Source organism: Saccopteryx bilineata, chromosome 1 (genome assembly GCF_036850765.1).
Source record: "Saccopteryx bilineata isolate mSacBil1 chromosome 1, mSacBil1_pri_phased_curated, whole genome shotgun sequence".
Classification (NCBI taxonomy): domain Eukaryota; kingdom Metazoa; phylum Chordata; class Mammalia; order Chiroptera; family Emballonuridae; genus Saccopteryx; species Saccopteryx bilineata.
In genome coordinates this window covers 296,530,677-296,544,631 of record NC_089490.1, presented here as the reverse complement: position 1 = coordinate 296,544,631, position 13,955 = coordinate 296,530,677, and the positions used below count along the sequence as shown (strand labels likewise).

The window sequence follows — 13,955 nt, the reverse complement described above, 5'->3', positions numbered from 1 at the left end:
TGACTACAATTTTAAAAAATTGGGAAATAGGAATGAGAAGACTTGCCTTAACTCACAGGCACTGTAGAGAGTATAAAAAAATGTGAGTGATCAGGGAAAGGCAAATCAAAATTATATAAAAAAATAAAAGATGATTAAATGAGGTAGCAGTTATAAAAACAACATGCATCAGACGAGAGGCCGAATGGACGGGAGGACTGTCAGTCAGCTCCTTGGTTTGGTGGTTAGGGAGAGAACCAGGCTGGGCGGGCGAAATGGCCATTTAATATCTCAGAATTTCCTGTCAGCCAACTGTCAATTACTTTATCTTCCTTTCTTCTAATACCAACTGTAAAAAGAAAATTATATATTTTTTAAATAACCTTGCTAAAATAGTGAAATCAGATTGATTTGAAATCAATCCTCTGGGTCAGTGTTAGAGAGCGGCCCCAAGGTGGCAGCAGAGGACCGAGGGGGACTGGACGAGGGCTGAGCTCCTGTCCAGAAATCACTCAGGAAACTGCCAGTTACCTGCTGAGGGAAATCCACACGGGCCTTAACTCTTACTCTCTCCTTGAGAAAGTGGAGCTATTCTGAAAAATTTTAAAACTAGTCAATTTGATAATTCTGGGTCATTCTGACATGGGTGTAACCAGGTAGTGATAAATAAATAGTATTAACTTGCATTTTATGTGGTGGCACTGTAAGTTTCTTTCACCTGCTATGGCCGGGGTATGCATAACTTTACAGATAATCACTGTAGAGAGTACAAAAAGATAAGGATCATTCAGAACCTTATCACTAGGAGACAGTCACTGTTACCTTATACCTGATGGTCACCCTGGCTCTGTGGGTTGATCATAAAGCATCCCTACTTTATGGTCCAGACAACTGTGTCTCAGAAAGGTTCAATAACTTACTTCCTCAGGTAGTGTCCCTGCTAGTCAGTGGAGAAAATGAGCCCAGACCCAGGGTTTTCCGTCACCCGCCTGGCACTGCCCTTCCATTATCAACCCCAGGTCCTGTGTCCAGGTAAGAGGGCATTTACATCTCCTGGCTGAATGATCTGTGACTCAACACCTGGGCACATCCCCCTACCAGCCTGCTGACAGGCTCCCACGCAGTCAGTGTACTGACATGAATGACTTGTTATTCTCAAATTATTATCTTCTGTTTCAGGCTGATGATCCTACCTCAGCTTTATACCACTCCGTATTCATTCGTATAATATCCACTTAGATCCCACGTGACTAAGAGAAAATCAGTTACCTTTTCCACAGTTCCACCTGGTTGAAAAGCTGTCGTGGTCACTTGGACTGAAGTGGCCTGGACGTTAGAATTTAGACCACATGGGTCATTAGCTCCATCAGTCAGGTTTGCTGTCTCCGAGCTGCTGGGCTTGGCCTTGGCCTCCGACCTCGTGTAGTGAGGGCTGACCCTAGCCACTGGTCTGTGCCTGGACCCCAGGCTTTCGTTCTTCTGCTGGGGGGAACTGGAGCTGTCCATGCTCACCAGACTCTGGGTACCAGCTCTGCATTCCAATTTGGGTGAACTCCTGGATCCTGACAGCTCCTTCTTCCCCGTGGGGTTGGCTGCATGGGAAGGAGTGTCCGCCAGGCCCACTGGGACACTGTCCTCTAAGTTCACTGAGCTGCCAAGGAGAGGCACTGAGGAGGCCTTGCTGACCAGTATTTTCTGGGGCCGTTCCTCTTGGTTGTTGATACCCCTGATCTTGGAAGAGGTCGTCAAGACATGCCTAGAGTCGTCCTCAGTCAGAGGCCTGCCAGCACCTGGGAGGGTCCCTGGGAGGGAAATGCAGTCCCCTTCACCATCGAACTCTTCCTCATCACTGGCATCATTGGCGTCGTAGCAGCCGACCTTCCTCTGGCGGAGGAGGGGATTTCGGAGGACCCGCGGGCTCCCGGGGAGACTGGCTTGTCTGGCGACTGTCACCTGCTTGTGGAAGAGCCCGGCGCTCCGCTGGCTTCCCAGAGACACAAGGCTGTTGGCCCTGGCTTTTCCTGGTTCCTTGTGAGCTGCTGGGAAAAGAAAAGTCAAATGAAATAGTTTCCCACCTGGCCTCACCTTATAATTTAGCCCCTGAGCGTTTCCACATTCACAGTTGTTCTCTGGCACTCTGGCCACTGGGGACCAGGTTTAATTGACACGGCTTCTCGAGGTCCACGCAGTGGACAGCCAGCTTCCCCTCATGGCCTCCCTGTCAGTGTTTTATTTATTCTTGTATCTGAACCTCTGGATTGTTTAACTTAAACCAGGGTGCTGCCTAGAAACAGAAATGGACAATTTGTCACCATCCAGAAATGTTTATTGCATTGCCAGGGTTCAACCCAGATGCCGCTGCTGAGAATTCCTCTGTAGGAGGATGTCTGGGGACTAACAAGTGCTCCATGCCTGGGCCATCTCACCCCGAGGTCTTTCCTTCATCGGCAAAAAGGCAGGCTTGACTGAAGGGTGTGTCAGCTCTAGAAGAGTGTAATCGATAAATAAATTCCACCCAGGGCAGGGAGGAAAGGCCGGGGCGCTCTGCACACTCTCCGCACCTCGCTGTGAAGACAGTGAGGGACTGCACCTGCTCCCACCCTGAGATGCTCCCATCAGACCAGAGGGAGCTCATCAGCTGCTCCAAATGAGAGGCAGGGGGACATCGCCTGCCTCTCCTAAGGCCATTTTCTTGCTCACACTAGATAGAAAAATCAAAAAGGAAACCACACCAGCAGAAGTCTGAGAACTCAGTACAGTTCACATCAGACCTTTTCTCCTATCATATTTACAAATGATCGATGAGATTTCAACGTCTGTCCCTTATCAGTTCTGAATCTTCCGCTCACTGCTTTCTAAAAAGAATTAAGTGCCTGACCAGGTGGTGGCGCAGTGGATAGAGCATCAGACTGGGATGCAGAGGACCTGGGTTCAAGACCCCGAGGTCGCCAGCTTCAGTGCGGGCTCATCTGGTTAGGAAAAGCCCACCAGCTTGAACCCAAGGTCGCTGGCTCCAGCAAGGGGTTACTCGGTCTGCTGAAGGCCCGCGGTCAAGGCACATATGAGAAAGCAATCAATGAACAACTAAGGTGTTGCAACGCAATGAAAAACTAATGATTGATGCTTCTCATCTCTCCATTCCTGTCTGTCTGTCCTTGTCTATCCCTCTCTCTGACTCACTCCTGTCTCTGTAAAAAAAAAAAATAAATAAATAAATAAATAAATAAAAAGAATTAAGTTAGGGTCTAACGAGGTCAGGGTCCTGGTACTACAATTCCCTTAAAACATGGGCCATCAGGTTGCCAGTCCTGAGCTGACGCCATCAATTTGAAGACTCCGCTGAGTACATGGCGCCTGGAGGCGCCTGGTTCAGGCACCCTCATCAGTCAGCAAAGAACGAGCGCCCAGTCCATTTACCGCAGAACCGAGCAGCCAGTCATTCACAGTGGGCTGCATTTCCCAAGAATAAACTGAATCAATTCAGGGTAGAAAGACGGCTTCTACCCCACCAGAGGCCTGGGTTCCATTTCTCTGTTCACATGACGGCACCGTGGCCAGCAGACCAGCGTGGCCAGAGCGGGAAGACAGCTGTGGCTTACAGGAGGTGCTGGGCGGCAGGCTGCCGTCCTCGGAGGTGCTGCAGCCACTTCCCGTGTGGTCCTCGTCCTCGGAGCCAGCCACCACGAAGTCCGACAGGGGGCCCGGGCCGTCCTGGGAGAAGTACTGGGAGAGGTCGGATTCAGAGATCAGGGAGTCCTGTTGCAAAAGACAGTGTTGGATGGCTCAGGGGCGCACCAGAAGCAGATTACGTATTTCCAACAGTAATCACTTCCTATCTTTCCAAGAACACTTTGTTCTAATCCATGCTCATTGGAAACAGCTGTGACAGTAACGCCCACTTCCACTTACTTCAGGATGGCTCAATTAAACATTTAATGAATCAAAAGCAGGTGGTTGCTGCCAGACAACATTTTTTTAAAAGAAAAAACATATATATATATATATATTTTGGCCAAATGTTTGGCAATGATGAGAAAAGCCTCAGCAGCAGCGTATCAGCCCTCCCAGGAAGAAACGGGGGAAGTGACAGGGAAACAGAATGAAATTCCAAGCCACTGTTTCAGCCTGCTGATGAAACCAAACACAGGGGAGTTTGAATCCTGCGCGCAGACCCACTGGGATGTAGGAACAGCTGGCGGACAGAGTCCACCGTCTCCACTTAAAGTTGCAGGTCCCCCCCAAACCGACTGGGGCCTCTTAGTGTGGAGCATTTTAAGAATTATTTTCAGACTGCAGCTCTGTTCTTTTATTTGCTGCTCTACTCTTTTCCTGGATGAATATTTAATAAATGAAACACACATTTCTCAAATCAGCATTGTTGCTGTTTTCCTGTATAAAGTGGCCAAATGACTCATGGACAGAAACAGAGGTTGGGCCCTCGCATGTGACTTGAATTTGTTCCCAGGCCAGCTGAGCGGGGCAGCAGTGCACCTTGACTCACCTTTTTTGCAAGAGAGGGACTCTTCAATGGGGTACCTGTTGGGGGGAAATTCACCATATTGTCAAAACAATGAAGCTCAAATCCTTACAAATAGGCTCACCTCACATCCTTAACTAGAAAAGGAGGAGCCAAACACATTAAACAAAACCCTGTCTGCTTGACTAGTGCTGATGGGGCCTGTGCACAGGTATCAACCTGCATTCACTCTGTGTGGGTACCCAATTCCTACCCCATCCCACCGCCCAAGATTCTGCCCATGCGGTAAGACCTAACTCGGGGCTACCACCTCCATGGTGATCCCACTTGGAAGTAACTTCTTCTGAATTTCAAAAGTATTCTATACGACTCATCCATCAATCCAGATACACAGAGTATAACTGATTTATAACAGTGCATCTTATCTCCATTCTCCAGTCTTTATGTACAGGGCTGAGACCCTCCCTGATCTGACCCCATGGTCAGATCACATTGTACCTGGCTAAGAAATATGGGTTGAATGGATTAAAGGATGAATGAATAAAGGGACTCCCCCCAAAAAACTCATGAAAGAGCTGGGGAGAGGACTAAATATCTAGTTTAGATTTTAGTTGAAGGATGAAAAGACTCAGCATTGAGATGTTAAATTAATATGCCATGAGCAAAAAGACCCCAGCATGAGGACCATGGCTTAATCAAATCTTTTATAAACGACTGAGCGGATATGTCGGGATGAGGAGAGGACAGCTTTTAGGCAGGTCAGGAGAATGAGCTGGTTAAATAAAGAGCCCATTATGGCTGTGCCATAATTTTGAATATATTAATTATGGATGCAAATAATCAGGGTATTTCATGGTTTCCAAGAATTCCTACGCCTTCCTTTTCCTCTGAGAACCAGTCACTCATGTCTCAGTTCCTGTTCCTCCCAATGTCAGTCATCTCTCAGGTTCAGACATGTTTGCAGAGTCCCTGGAGGTTTCCGTTCTAGAGGAAACATTACTTTTAAAACTCGATGCAATGCTATTTTAAATTCATATGAATTCCTACTATCTCAGTCCTTCTCTGCCTGAGCTCTTTCTGTGGAAGAAGGGAAAAACATGATTTCGGCAACCTCTATTACCTGTCTTAAGTTGAAACTTTTAATTCATGGAAAGAAATCCCTGGTTTTTGAATAGATAATACACACTGCATCTAATAACTGATATACCAAACAACTGTTATCGCTTCATGTTCACCTAGCATATTTTAGATGGATTGTACATAAATGCATAAAATGCTGCTAACTCATTTTTGCAAATTATCTTACAGTACTATAAGAAGCATGCATGATTAGAACTTTAATAAAGTAGATTAAATGACTGCAGATATCAAAAGTAGCACCTCAGAGAAAGCATAGACTCTCTTTGACAGCTACCTCTGCCCAACATGATAATTACAGGGAATCCAACAACACTGCCCCAGGAAGTGCCCCATGGGGAACTTAAGGAGACTCTTCTGAATGTTGAATGAAAACGTGTAATTACAGTACCTAAGCCAGGAGAGGAACTGGCCTCTTTGCTCTCCTGATAAGTGCTGCGTGCTATCACTTCATCCATTTCCTGCTCGGAAACCTGATTGTCAGCAGAAAGCACAAATTAGATGGTTTTATTTCTTTCTTTCTCCCCAACAGAAAGGAGCTAGAAACAGAGGCAGAAGCTTGGAGCACAAAGAGGAAAATCAGAGGGCCAAGGGTTCCGGTTGTTTTTTGAAGCAGTCACTCAGGGCATTAAGGAGTGAAGCTGAGGTAACTGATGGCCTTAAACGATGTATTCAAACAAGACCCCAAGTTCATGAAGCAAAGCAATCAAATGCAATGGCCAATATCTGCCCCTCTCTGGAACACGCATTTCTAACTCCTTTCCCCAAAACGTCATTGAAACAACTTCAAACGTACATAAAACTTGCAAGACTAGCACAAAAACAGGAGACTTCATTGAGATTCACTCTTTTTTGACATTCTCCCACCTTGACATTCATGCTCTGTCTTCACACACATACACAGACAGTGCTATCACTTTTTACTAAACCATTTGTGGGTTAGTTGTAGACATTGTGACCCTTCACCCATACATATTTATCATGTAGCTCCCGAAAACAAGGACAGTCTCTCCTCAGTAACCCTGGAACTATTATCAAATTCAGGAAATTCAGTGTTGATTTGAATGGCTGTCTAATATCCTACATTTCATATTCCAATTTATCCAATTGTCCCAATACTCTCCTTCAGAAACCCTACTCAAAGTGTGTCTGTAGAATGAAAGTTCCCAGAAAGTTTGATGCCAGCCTGTAGTAAGATAAGATTTTCCTTGAGAATGCAAATTGATGCTCAATTCTTTTATCAAGTACATCATGCCAGGGGAAAAAAATGTCACATGAACTAAAAACTGGGCAGAGATGTGACATTTACATTCTGGCACAAGTTCCTTATCTTGTCGCCCTTTAGTGGGCTGTCAGGGGCCAACGTTCTTGCACAGTAATACTTTAACCAATTTTTTTTGTTTGTTTTGCAATCCAGAATTTAATTCACGATTGAATAGTCACGTCTCTTTGGTCTCCTTGAAGCCAAAGCAATTCTGAGCCTTTGTCTTTCATGATACTAATATTTTGGAAGAAATGAGGCCAATCCAAACCCTCAAAGCATGTGTCTAATAGTTTCTTCATGCTTGGATTCAGGCTACGCATTTTTTGGCAGAAAAACTACAAAAATCGTTTCCTTCTCAGTGCATCACAGAGGTGCTCAGGGTCAGTGTGCTTCACCGTTGGGGAGAACTTTGATCACTTGGTTAAGATGGAGCTCACCTGATTGCTTCATTGAATTCTTTTTTGTCATTAATGGGTCATTTGTGAGGAGAGAGTTTGAGACTATGTCAATATCCTGCTCCCCAATATATTTTCCCTCAGTGGTTTTAGCACCATTGATTATTCTTGCTTGAATCAATTATTATGATGAAGTTCCCAAAATAGTGATTTTTATAACTCTTCTTTTCTTTTCATATTTATTGGTATCATGGTGGACATGGATTTTATTTCTCCATCAGCTGTTATACAAACCACTATTATTTTCATGGAAGGACTGTTTAAAAGCCTGATACCTGCTATGCTATGAGATGTTTTAAAAGACAATTACATAACTTATATAGTCTCTTTTTTAAAGGTAGGAATATTATAAACTTAGAATTATAATTTTGTATACAAAGATAACATTTAATATAAATATAAGATTTAGATAAACATAGCAATTTGTCAAGTAAATAAATATTCCTACACAGGATTCATCATTACATTTAACCGTAACCATATCATGGCCTTTATGTAATAGTTTCTAGTAGGTTTTATAGGAAATAAAATATGTGTACACACACACACACCCCTTCATAAAACAAAAAATAATTTTGTATAAATGAGCCAGGGAAAATATCAGCTAAAACAGTAATCGCAAGTTTTTCTTGATAATAGACTTGCAATATTTGCAATTGTTTTTCTGAGTGGAGAAAAAAATGATTGGGGTTTGAAACAAGTAAAAGATTTCCCGGATAATTCTCATTGTGCTGACAGTCCCAGCACCAAGTAATAATGGACCTCTTTTACTTTCTTTCACTTAACGTAAGTGACACGCTGCTACCCGAGCAGGTCCAAATCTCAGCTTGTCTAGACCTGGAGGGCTTGAGGGTCCCAAGCGGGCAGCCGCTGTTCCCGTCGTTATGAGAAACAGCAGAAAAGAAAATCCTTGCGGTATTTCTCTTGGAACAACATGAAAACTAAGGAAGCACATACATTCAGTATCAAAACGTATTATTGGCATGAAATGCTAGGATAAGTGGTACAAAAAATACATTAAACATAAAATGGAATCTTGACCGAAAGAAAAACATAGTATGATGTTACAACTAAGAACACAGTTTACCTAGGAGGAAACATGAAGCCCCACCAAATAATTACTGAAATTTGGTTTTGCTGGACAGATCCCCAACAGCATCATGACGGCCATTATCTTGTGGCTAGAAACATGAATCAACCTGTGTGCTCGATGGATCAGAGGTCGCAGTCCATCAGGATTATTATGCTTTGCACTGAAATGCCTTTCTTTTTGCTGTTTGTTTGTTTGACTGTGTTAGCAAATTAGGCAGATGCTTTTGGGCTGAGATGAAACGATCCTCTGAACAAATCATGACCTGTGTTATGCCGGAATGGATTTTGAAGTCAGACATGCCTTGAAGCCATTAGACTGCAAACCACTGAGACTTTGATTTCGATAGTGTTGTTGAGGGATGTGCTAGGTCAGCCGCAGCGCAGTGGACTGCTCTCCAAGGTGGAAGGAGACGTGGCCATGTGGGCGGCGGGACCCCAGGGTGGGCCCTAGAAGAAGGAGCCGAGGCTGCTCTAGCTCTGACGATGAGGCAAAAACAGTGTTAAAAAGTGACCCAGAGAGCCTGACCTGTGGTGGCACAGAGGATAAAGCATTGACCTGGATGGCTGAGGTTGCTGGTTCGAAACCCTGGGCTTGCCCGGTCAAGGCACATATGAGAAGCAATTACTATGAGTGGATGCTCCTGCTCCTATCCTGCCCCCTTCTAAAGTCAATAATACGTTTTTAAAAAAGAAAGAAAAAGTGACCCAGAGAGAGTCATGGGGAGAGCGGGGAAACATTACAAACGCTTCTAAGGGTAGGTGTCCCGGCTACAGAACAGAACGGGGGAGGGGCAGTGACGGGGAGAAAACTGGAAAAAGGCAGAGGCAGGACTCGATTTCACATTAATGAAGGCACGTAGACGAGAGAAAACAATCTGGAAAAAAAGTCGTGGAGTTGACTCTGAATCAGACTAGTGACCGTCTTTGCCCGAGCACTGGGGTTGACATCACCTTCCCGGGTCAAGGCCTGGAGTCACAGCCTGGTAGCACTTCCTGGTACTGGGGACACCACTGTGACTAAAAACGATGCCATGAAGGTAATACACTAAAGAAATCCCAGACCTGGCACATAGGAGGACCCACAGCATCTCGTGGCACAGACTTATTATTCTTAAAATGGCATACAAGTCCGTCTAGCACAGCAGCCTGGGACCATTTAGGACAGAATCAAAGAGTACCATATAAATGATGGGGGGTGTGTGTGGGATAGAAATAATTAATTAATGGTTTTTAAAAAAATTTATTGATTGACTTTAGAGAGAGGAAGGGGGGAAGGAGAGAAAGAGACAGGAATGTCAGTCTGCCCTCAGATGTGCCCTGGCTGGGGACTGAACCAGCAAACTTTGCAAATTGGGACAATGCTCTAACTAACCAAGTTGCCCAACCAGGGCAAGAACTAATGTTCTCAATGAGCATTTTGAGTTGTTAAAAGGAGAAGATTAAATTTTGTAAATGCAATCTCATTACAATGTTCGAGACAAGCTAATTTTAAAAGATTTTTACATCGAATATTCAAAACAACAAATACAGTGTTCATAGAGGGTTGAGTTGAACTTGCTGAGGTGTGCTGTGATTAGCTTAAAAATTAAAAGCAATAGCACAGGTAGAGAAGAGAGAACCAAATAACAGCAGAGGCCAAGGGGACAGGGGCTACGAAAATCTGCAAATTCAGTATGAGCCAACAGTGTGATACTGATGCTGAAAAAGTATTAGCAGGCCCTCAACCCTAATAACAGAAGTGTTCTACTCAGGTGAGGAACGGCCTGGGCAAATTTTCTAGTCTAATGCTCTCAGACGTTCGTGATGCAGAAACCCAAATAGGGTAAGTATCTCACCAGAGAGCACAAAGCCAGCTGAGGGTTAATCAGAACCCAGAAATACTACCTTCTTCCTTGGCCATTGTGTGGCCACAGGCTGATTCCTGACACCTGCTGACTGAGCTGTCTCATCAAAGAGCGTATCTCATCATTGTAATATGTGTGTCACTGAGACTGGACAAAGAGCCAAGCTGTCTTCCCATGCCCAAAACAGTATAAAATACTTCACCTTTGGATTAGGGTGCCGGCCGATGACAAGTCGAACGGGTCCTGGGGGGCATTTGCTCAAGATGGCGTGGACTTTGCTTAAAGCAGCATGGCGGACATTGACCGAGTTCACTTCCAGAATTTGATCTCCGCGGCTAGGAAGGCAACACAATCAACACTGTGCTAACAGTTAGCTTCTTACAAGGTTTCCTTCTGGGGGAGGTTTAAGATAAGGAATCTGTTCTGAACACTTAAATGACACCCTTTTCATCTTTGCATACATGTAAAACAGCAAACACATTCATGTAAACACATTAGACTTTAGCCTGACCAGGTGGTGGCGCAGTGGATAAAGCATCGGACTGGCACACGGAGGACCCAGGTTCGAGACCCCGGGATCGTCAGCTTGAGCAAGGCTCACCAGCTTGAGCCCAAGGTCGCTGGCTCGAGCAAGGGATCACTCGGTCTGCTGTAGCCCCCAAGTCAAGGCACATATGAGAAAGCAATCAATGATCAACTAAGGAGCCACAACAAAGAACTGATGCTTCTCATCTCTCCATTCCTGTCTGTCTGTCCCTGTCTGTCCCTTTCTCTGACTCTGTCACAAAAACAAACAAAAAAACACATTAGACTTTAAATTGGCAAAGACCATTATGCTTATCTACCTACATTTTCAGAAATAGGAAAGTTATAGAAAATGGATGCGGACAGCAACGCAGGCTGCCCTTTCTTGAGCACACAGTGCACGCCAGACACTATACAAAGCCATTTACAGAATGACGCTCGAAGGCACTGCTATGCCCATTACGTAGCGAAGACCACTGGCTCAGAGAAGTCGTCCAGATGGCACACACTGTTGAACTCAGGTCTGTCGACCTCTTGTTCATCACGTGATAGCCCTTCGACCACCATCAGTTTCTTTTTTCCTACCATCTTGAAATGATTATTGTAATATAATTTAAGGAGGAAATATCTGAAGCTCAAAGGTTACCCAAGAATTTGTAAAAATGTTTCAAATTTGAACAAATGAGAAATTGAGGACAAGATGCCCATTTTTGACTTGAAATTATAGGGAGAGAACTGAGTATGAGAGAACAAAGACTCTTTCTGTGGGGTTTGAAGAATGTTCATTTGGCAGGCTCCAGACATATGGAACCATTCAAGAAAGAAACATCATCTTGGGATGTCATTAAAGGATTTTTTTTTCCTTGGGTTCTAAAAGTATATTTTCTTTAATGTACTTTGGATGATTTGCTAAATTTTTTTTTGTATGGAAATTCACTGATGATTAACCAAAAACATAATATAATCTATTAACAGGGTCTCAAAATGGCAACCTTAAGGAATGTCATTTTGACCATTCTTCAACTGCTCAAGGACTTAGAAGCTTACAGGGGAGAAAGGTGATACTGTTTTCACAGAGTGCTTTGTGCAATATGTGTACATTCTTTTGAAGTTTAGGTGGGCACAGACCCATTGCAACTACTATATAACAGAACACCTAGGCATGTCTTGTATAAACAGAATACCCATGCTACAACCCAGCCAGCTGGATTGAGCAATCAGACACGCAGTGACTTCAGACAGTAAGCATCTAGACATCACCACTCAAAAAGGAATGAAACAACAAAAAAGTTTCAAGAGGTTACACTTAATAATAAAGGCCTCCCGTTTAAGGACGTGATTTGAGGACTCTCTTGTGTCCAGTGATCATGAACCATTATAAGCAGTTCCCAGCATCTCAAAAGAATTTTGCATAACTGAATATAAAAGTGAAAGAAAATATTTAGATAATCACTGGTATCTGTATAGAGTTGCATTTTGTCGTTTCTGAAACTGAACTTCTGTTCCCAGATAGAGCAGAATAGGAAAAGACAAGAATCCACAGTTCTCTAATTCAACCAAATTTCATTTACATGAGCTTTTTATCTTTGGAGATGCTATTTAATTATAATCCCTCTATTTCTGCAAATAATACAAAGATTTAGAATCCCACAAAGGAATGTAATAGGGCAGGTACCTGGCATGTGTGTGCATTCAGATACGCACAAACATGCCAGGACCCCGTCCTATCAGGTTTGCAACGAACCTCAGATTGCTCTCCATCTTGGCCACGGATCCAGGGGCAAGGCTGTGAATGTAGATGCCCGGCGGGCTGTTTTCCAGAGCCAGGCAGCAGGCACCAATACCCAGTCCAACTCTGGGCTCTGCGGGAGGCATCATTTGGAGGAAGCAAACAAGAACAACAACAAAACAAGCAGGTGTGTCAGAGATTTGAAGCTGCATCTGTGGACGGTCAGACCAATAGCCGTTTATATTTTGACCAGACTCAGAATGTAAATCCTGCTTTTCTTTGTCCACACTGCCGTACGGTTCATGAAATGACTCCGTGGCAGAACCATGGTGGACTCTGGACTGTGAATGATTCAGTGGCCCACTCTGCTTGGTCTAAAGAGCCCCTCATATCTATTTTTTTTTTTGGACACAGGCAGAGTCAGAGTAATATATATATTTTATTCTGGATATTCAGCTTCAGGTTTTGTTTTACCTCTCACTTTAGCACTTAATCTCTTGATTGTTTAATTGCATCTCTTACTGCTACAGCAGGTGGGGAAGGAAAGAAGACAAAGATGAAACGCAGTAAGATTTGCTGCTCACCCATGACTTAGTTACTGGTGTGAACTCTAATCTGAATTATAATCTTTTGTTCTTTAAAATTTTATATTAGCCCTAGACTTGAGTTGCTTACTGTTTTTGTTTTGTTTTGTTTTTTAAAACATGAATCTCTGACACACAGCAATTCATCTGGGAGAGCTTAAAGGACTATGGGCTGCTGGTAGCTTCCCTTCACTGTAGTAAAATGATTAAAATCTCCACGTTTGATGCCACTGTCCACTTAGACAATTCCATATGTTGTTGGTAGCAGATTATTCCAAAAGAGCAATAAATAGAAAAAAATATAAAAAGTTAACCTAAGAACATATAACACATTGTTATTTCAGAGCACTGTAACGAAAGTGAGGACTTGTGGGCATCACCTTTGTTGAGCGTGACTTCCATGACAATTCTGTCCTTGGGCCCAGGGGCCTTCCGACCCAGAGACGAAGTGCTGCTTTCGTCGGAGCCCAGCGCGGAGGGTCCCCCACTGGCGTTGAAGTTCGGGGAGCTGGATCTGCTCATGTGTGTGGGCGTTGAACAGGGCGTGAGGCTTGGACTCAGTAATTTTGTGCGTACCGTTAACACAAATAATCCACTCCGGATTTGCTGAGAAAACAAAAAGAAAGTAGGGCTAAGACATTCAGACTGTCCCTATGTCAAATGGAAAAACAAACAAACAAACTAACAAACAGCCCCCCTCCCTAGAAAAACCAAAACCAAACCTCAAACCTCAACCAGGAGGAAATGAAGAAAAACATCAGAAAATAAAGGAGATCAATAAGAATGTCATTACCTTAAAGGTATGAATGGCTTCTTGAAACGTCAAGCCCTTTATTGGAATTCCATTTACATCTAGGATTTCATCCCCT

General features: G+C 43.8%; 1 protein-coding gene across 8 annotated transcripts in view; it reads right to left on the bottom strand.

Moving 5' to 3' along the window:
* PDZD2 (PDZ domain containing 2) overlaps positions 1 to 13,955 on the bottom strand; it is a 340,539-nt gene that overhangs the window by 15,887 nt on the left and 310,697 nt on the right. For 7 of the 8 annotated variants that reach the window (XM_066244174.1, XM_066244194.1, XM_066244204.1 and 4 more), the window contains 8 exons: positions 13,880 to 13,953; positions 13,467 to 13,692; positions 12,518 to 12,635; positions 10,451 to 10,583; positions 5,985 to 6,066; positions 4,481 to 4,515; positions 3,579 to 3,735; positions 1,249 to 2,018 (listed from right to left, as the gene is read on the bottom strand). In XM_066244174.1, the coding sequence (XP_066100271.1) occupies positions 1,249 to 2,018; positions 3,579 to 3,735; positions 4,481 to 4,515; positions 5,985 to 6,066; positions 10,451 to 10,583; positions 12,518 to 12,635; positions 13,467 to 13,692; positions 13,880 to 13,953 (1,595 nt within the window). The remainder of the gene's footprint in view (positions 1 to 1,248; positions 2,019 to 3,578; positions 3,736 to 4,480; positions 4,516 to 5,984; positions 6,067 to 10,450; positions 10,584 to 12,517; positions 12,636 to 13,466; positions 13,693 to 13,879; positions 13,954 to 13,955) is intronic. The other variant, XM_066244185.1, reaches the window with a different exon arrangement.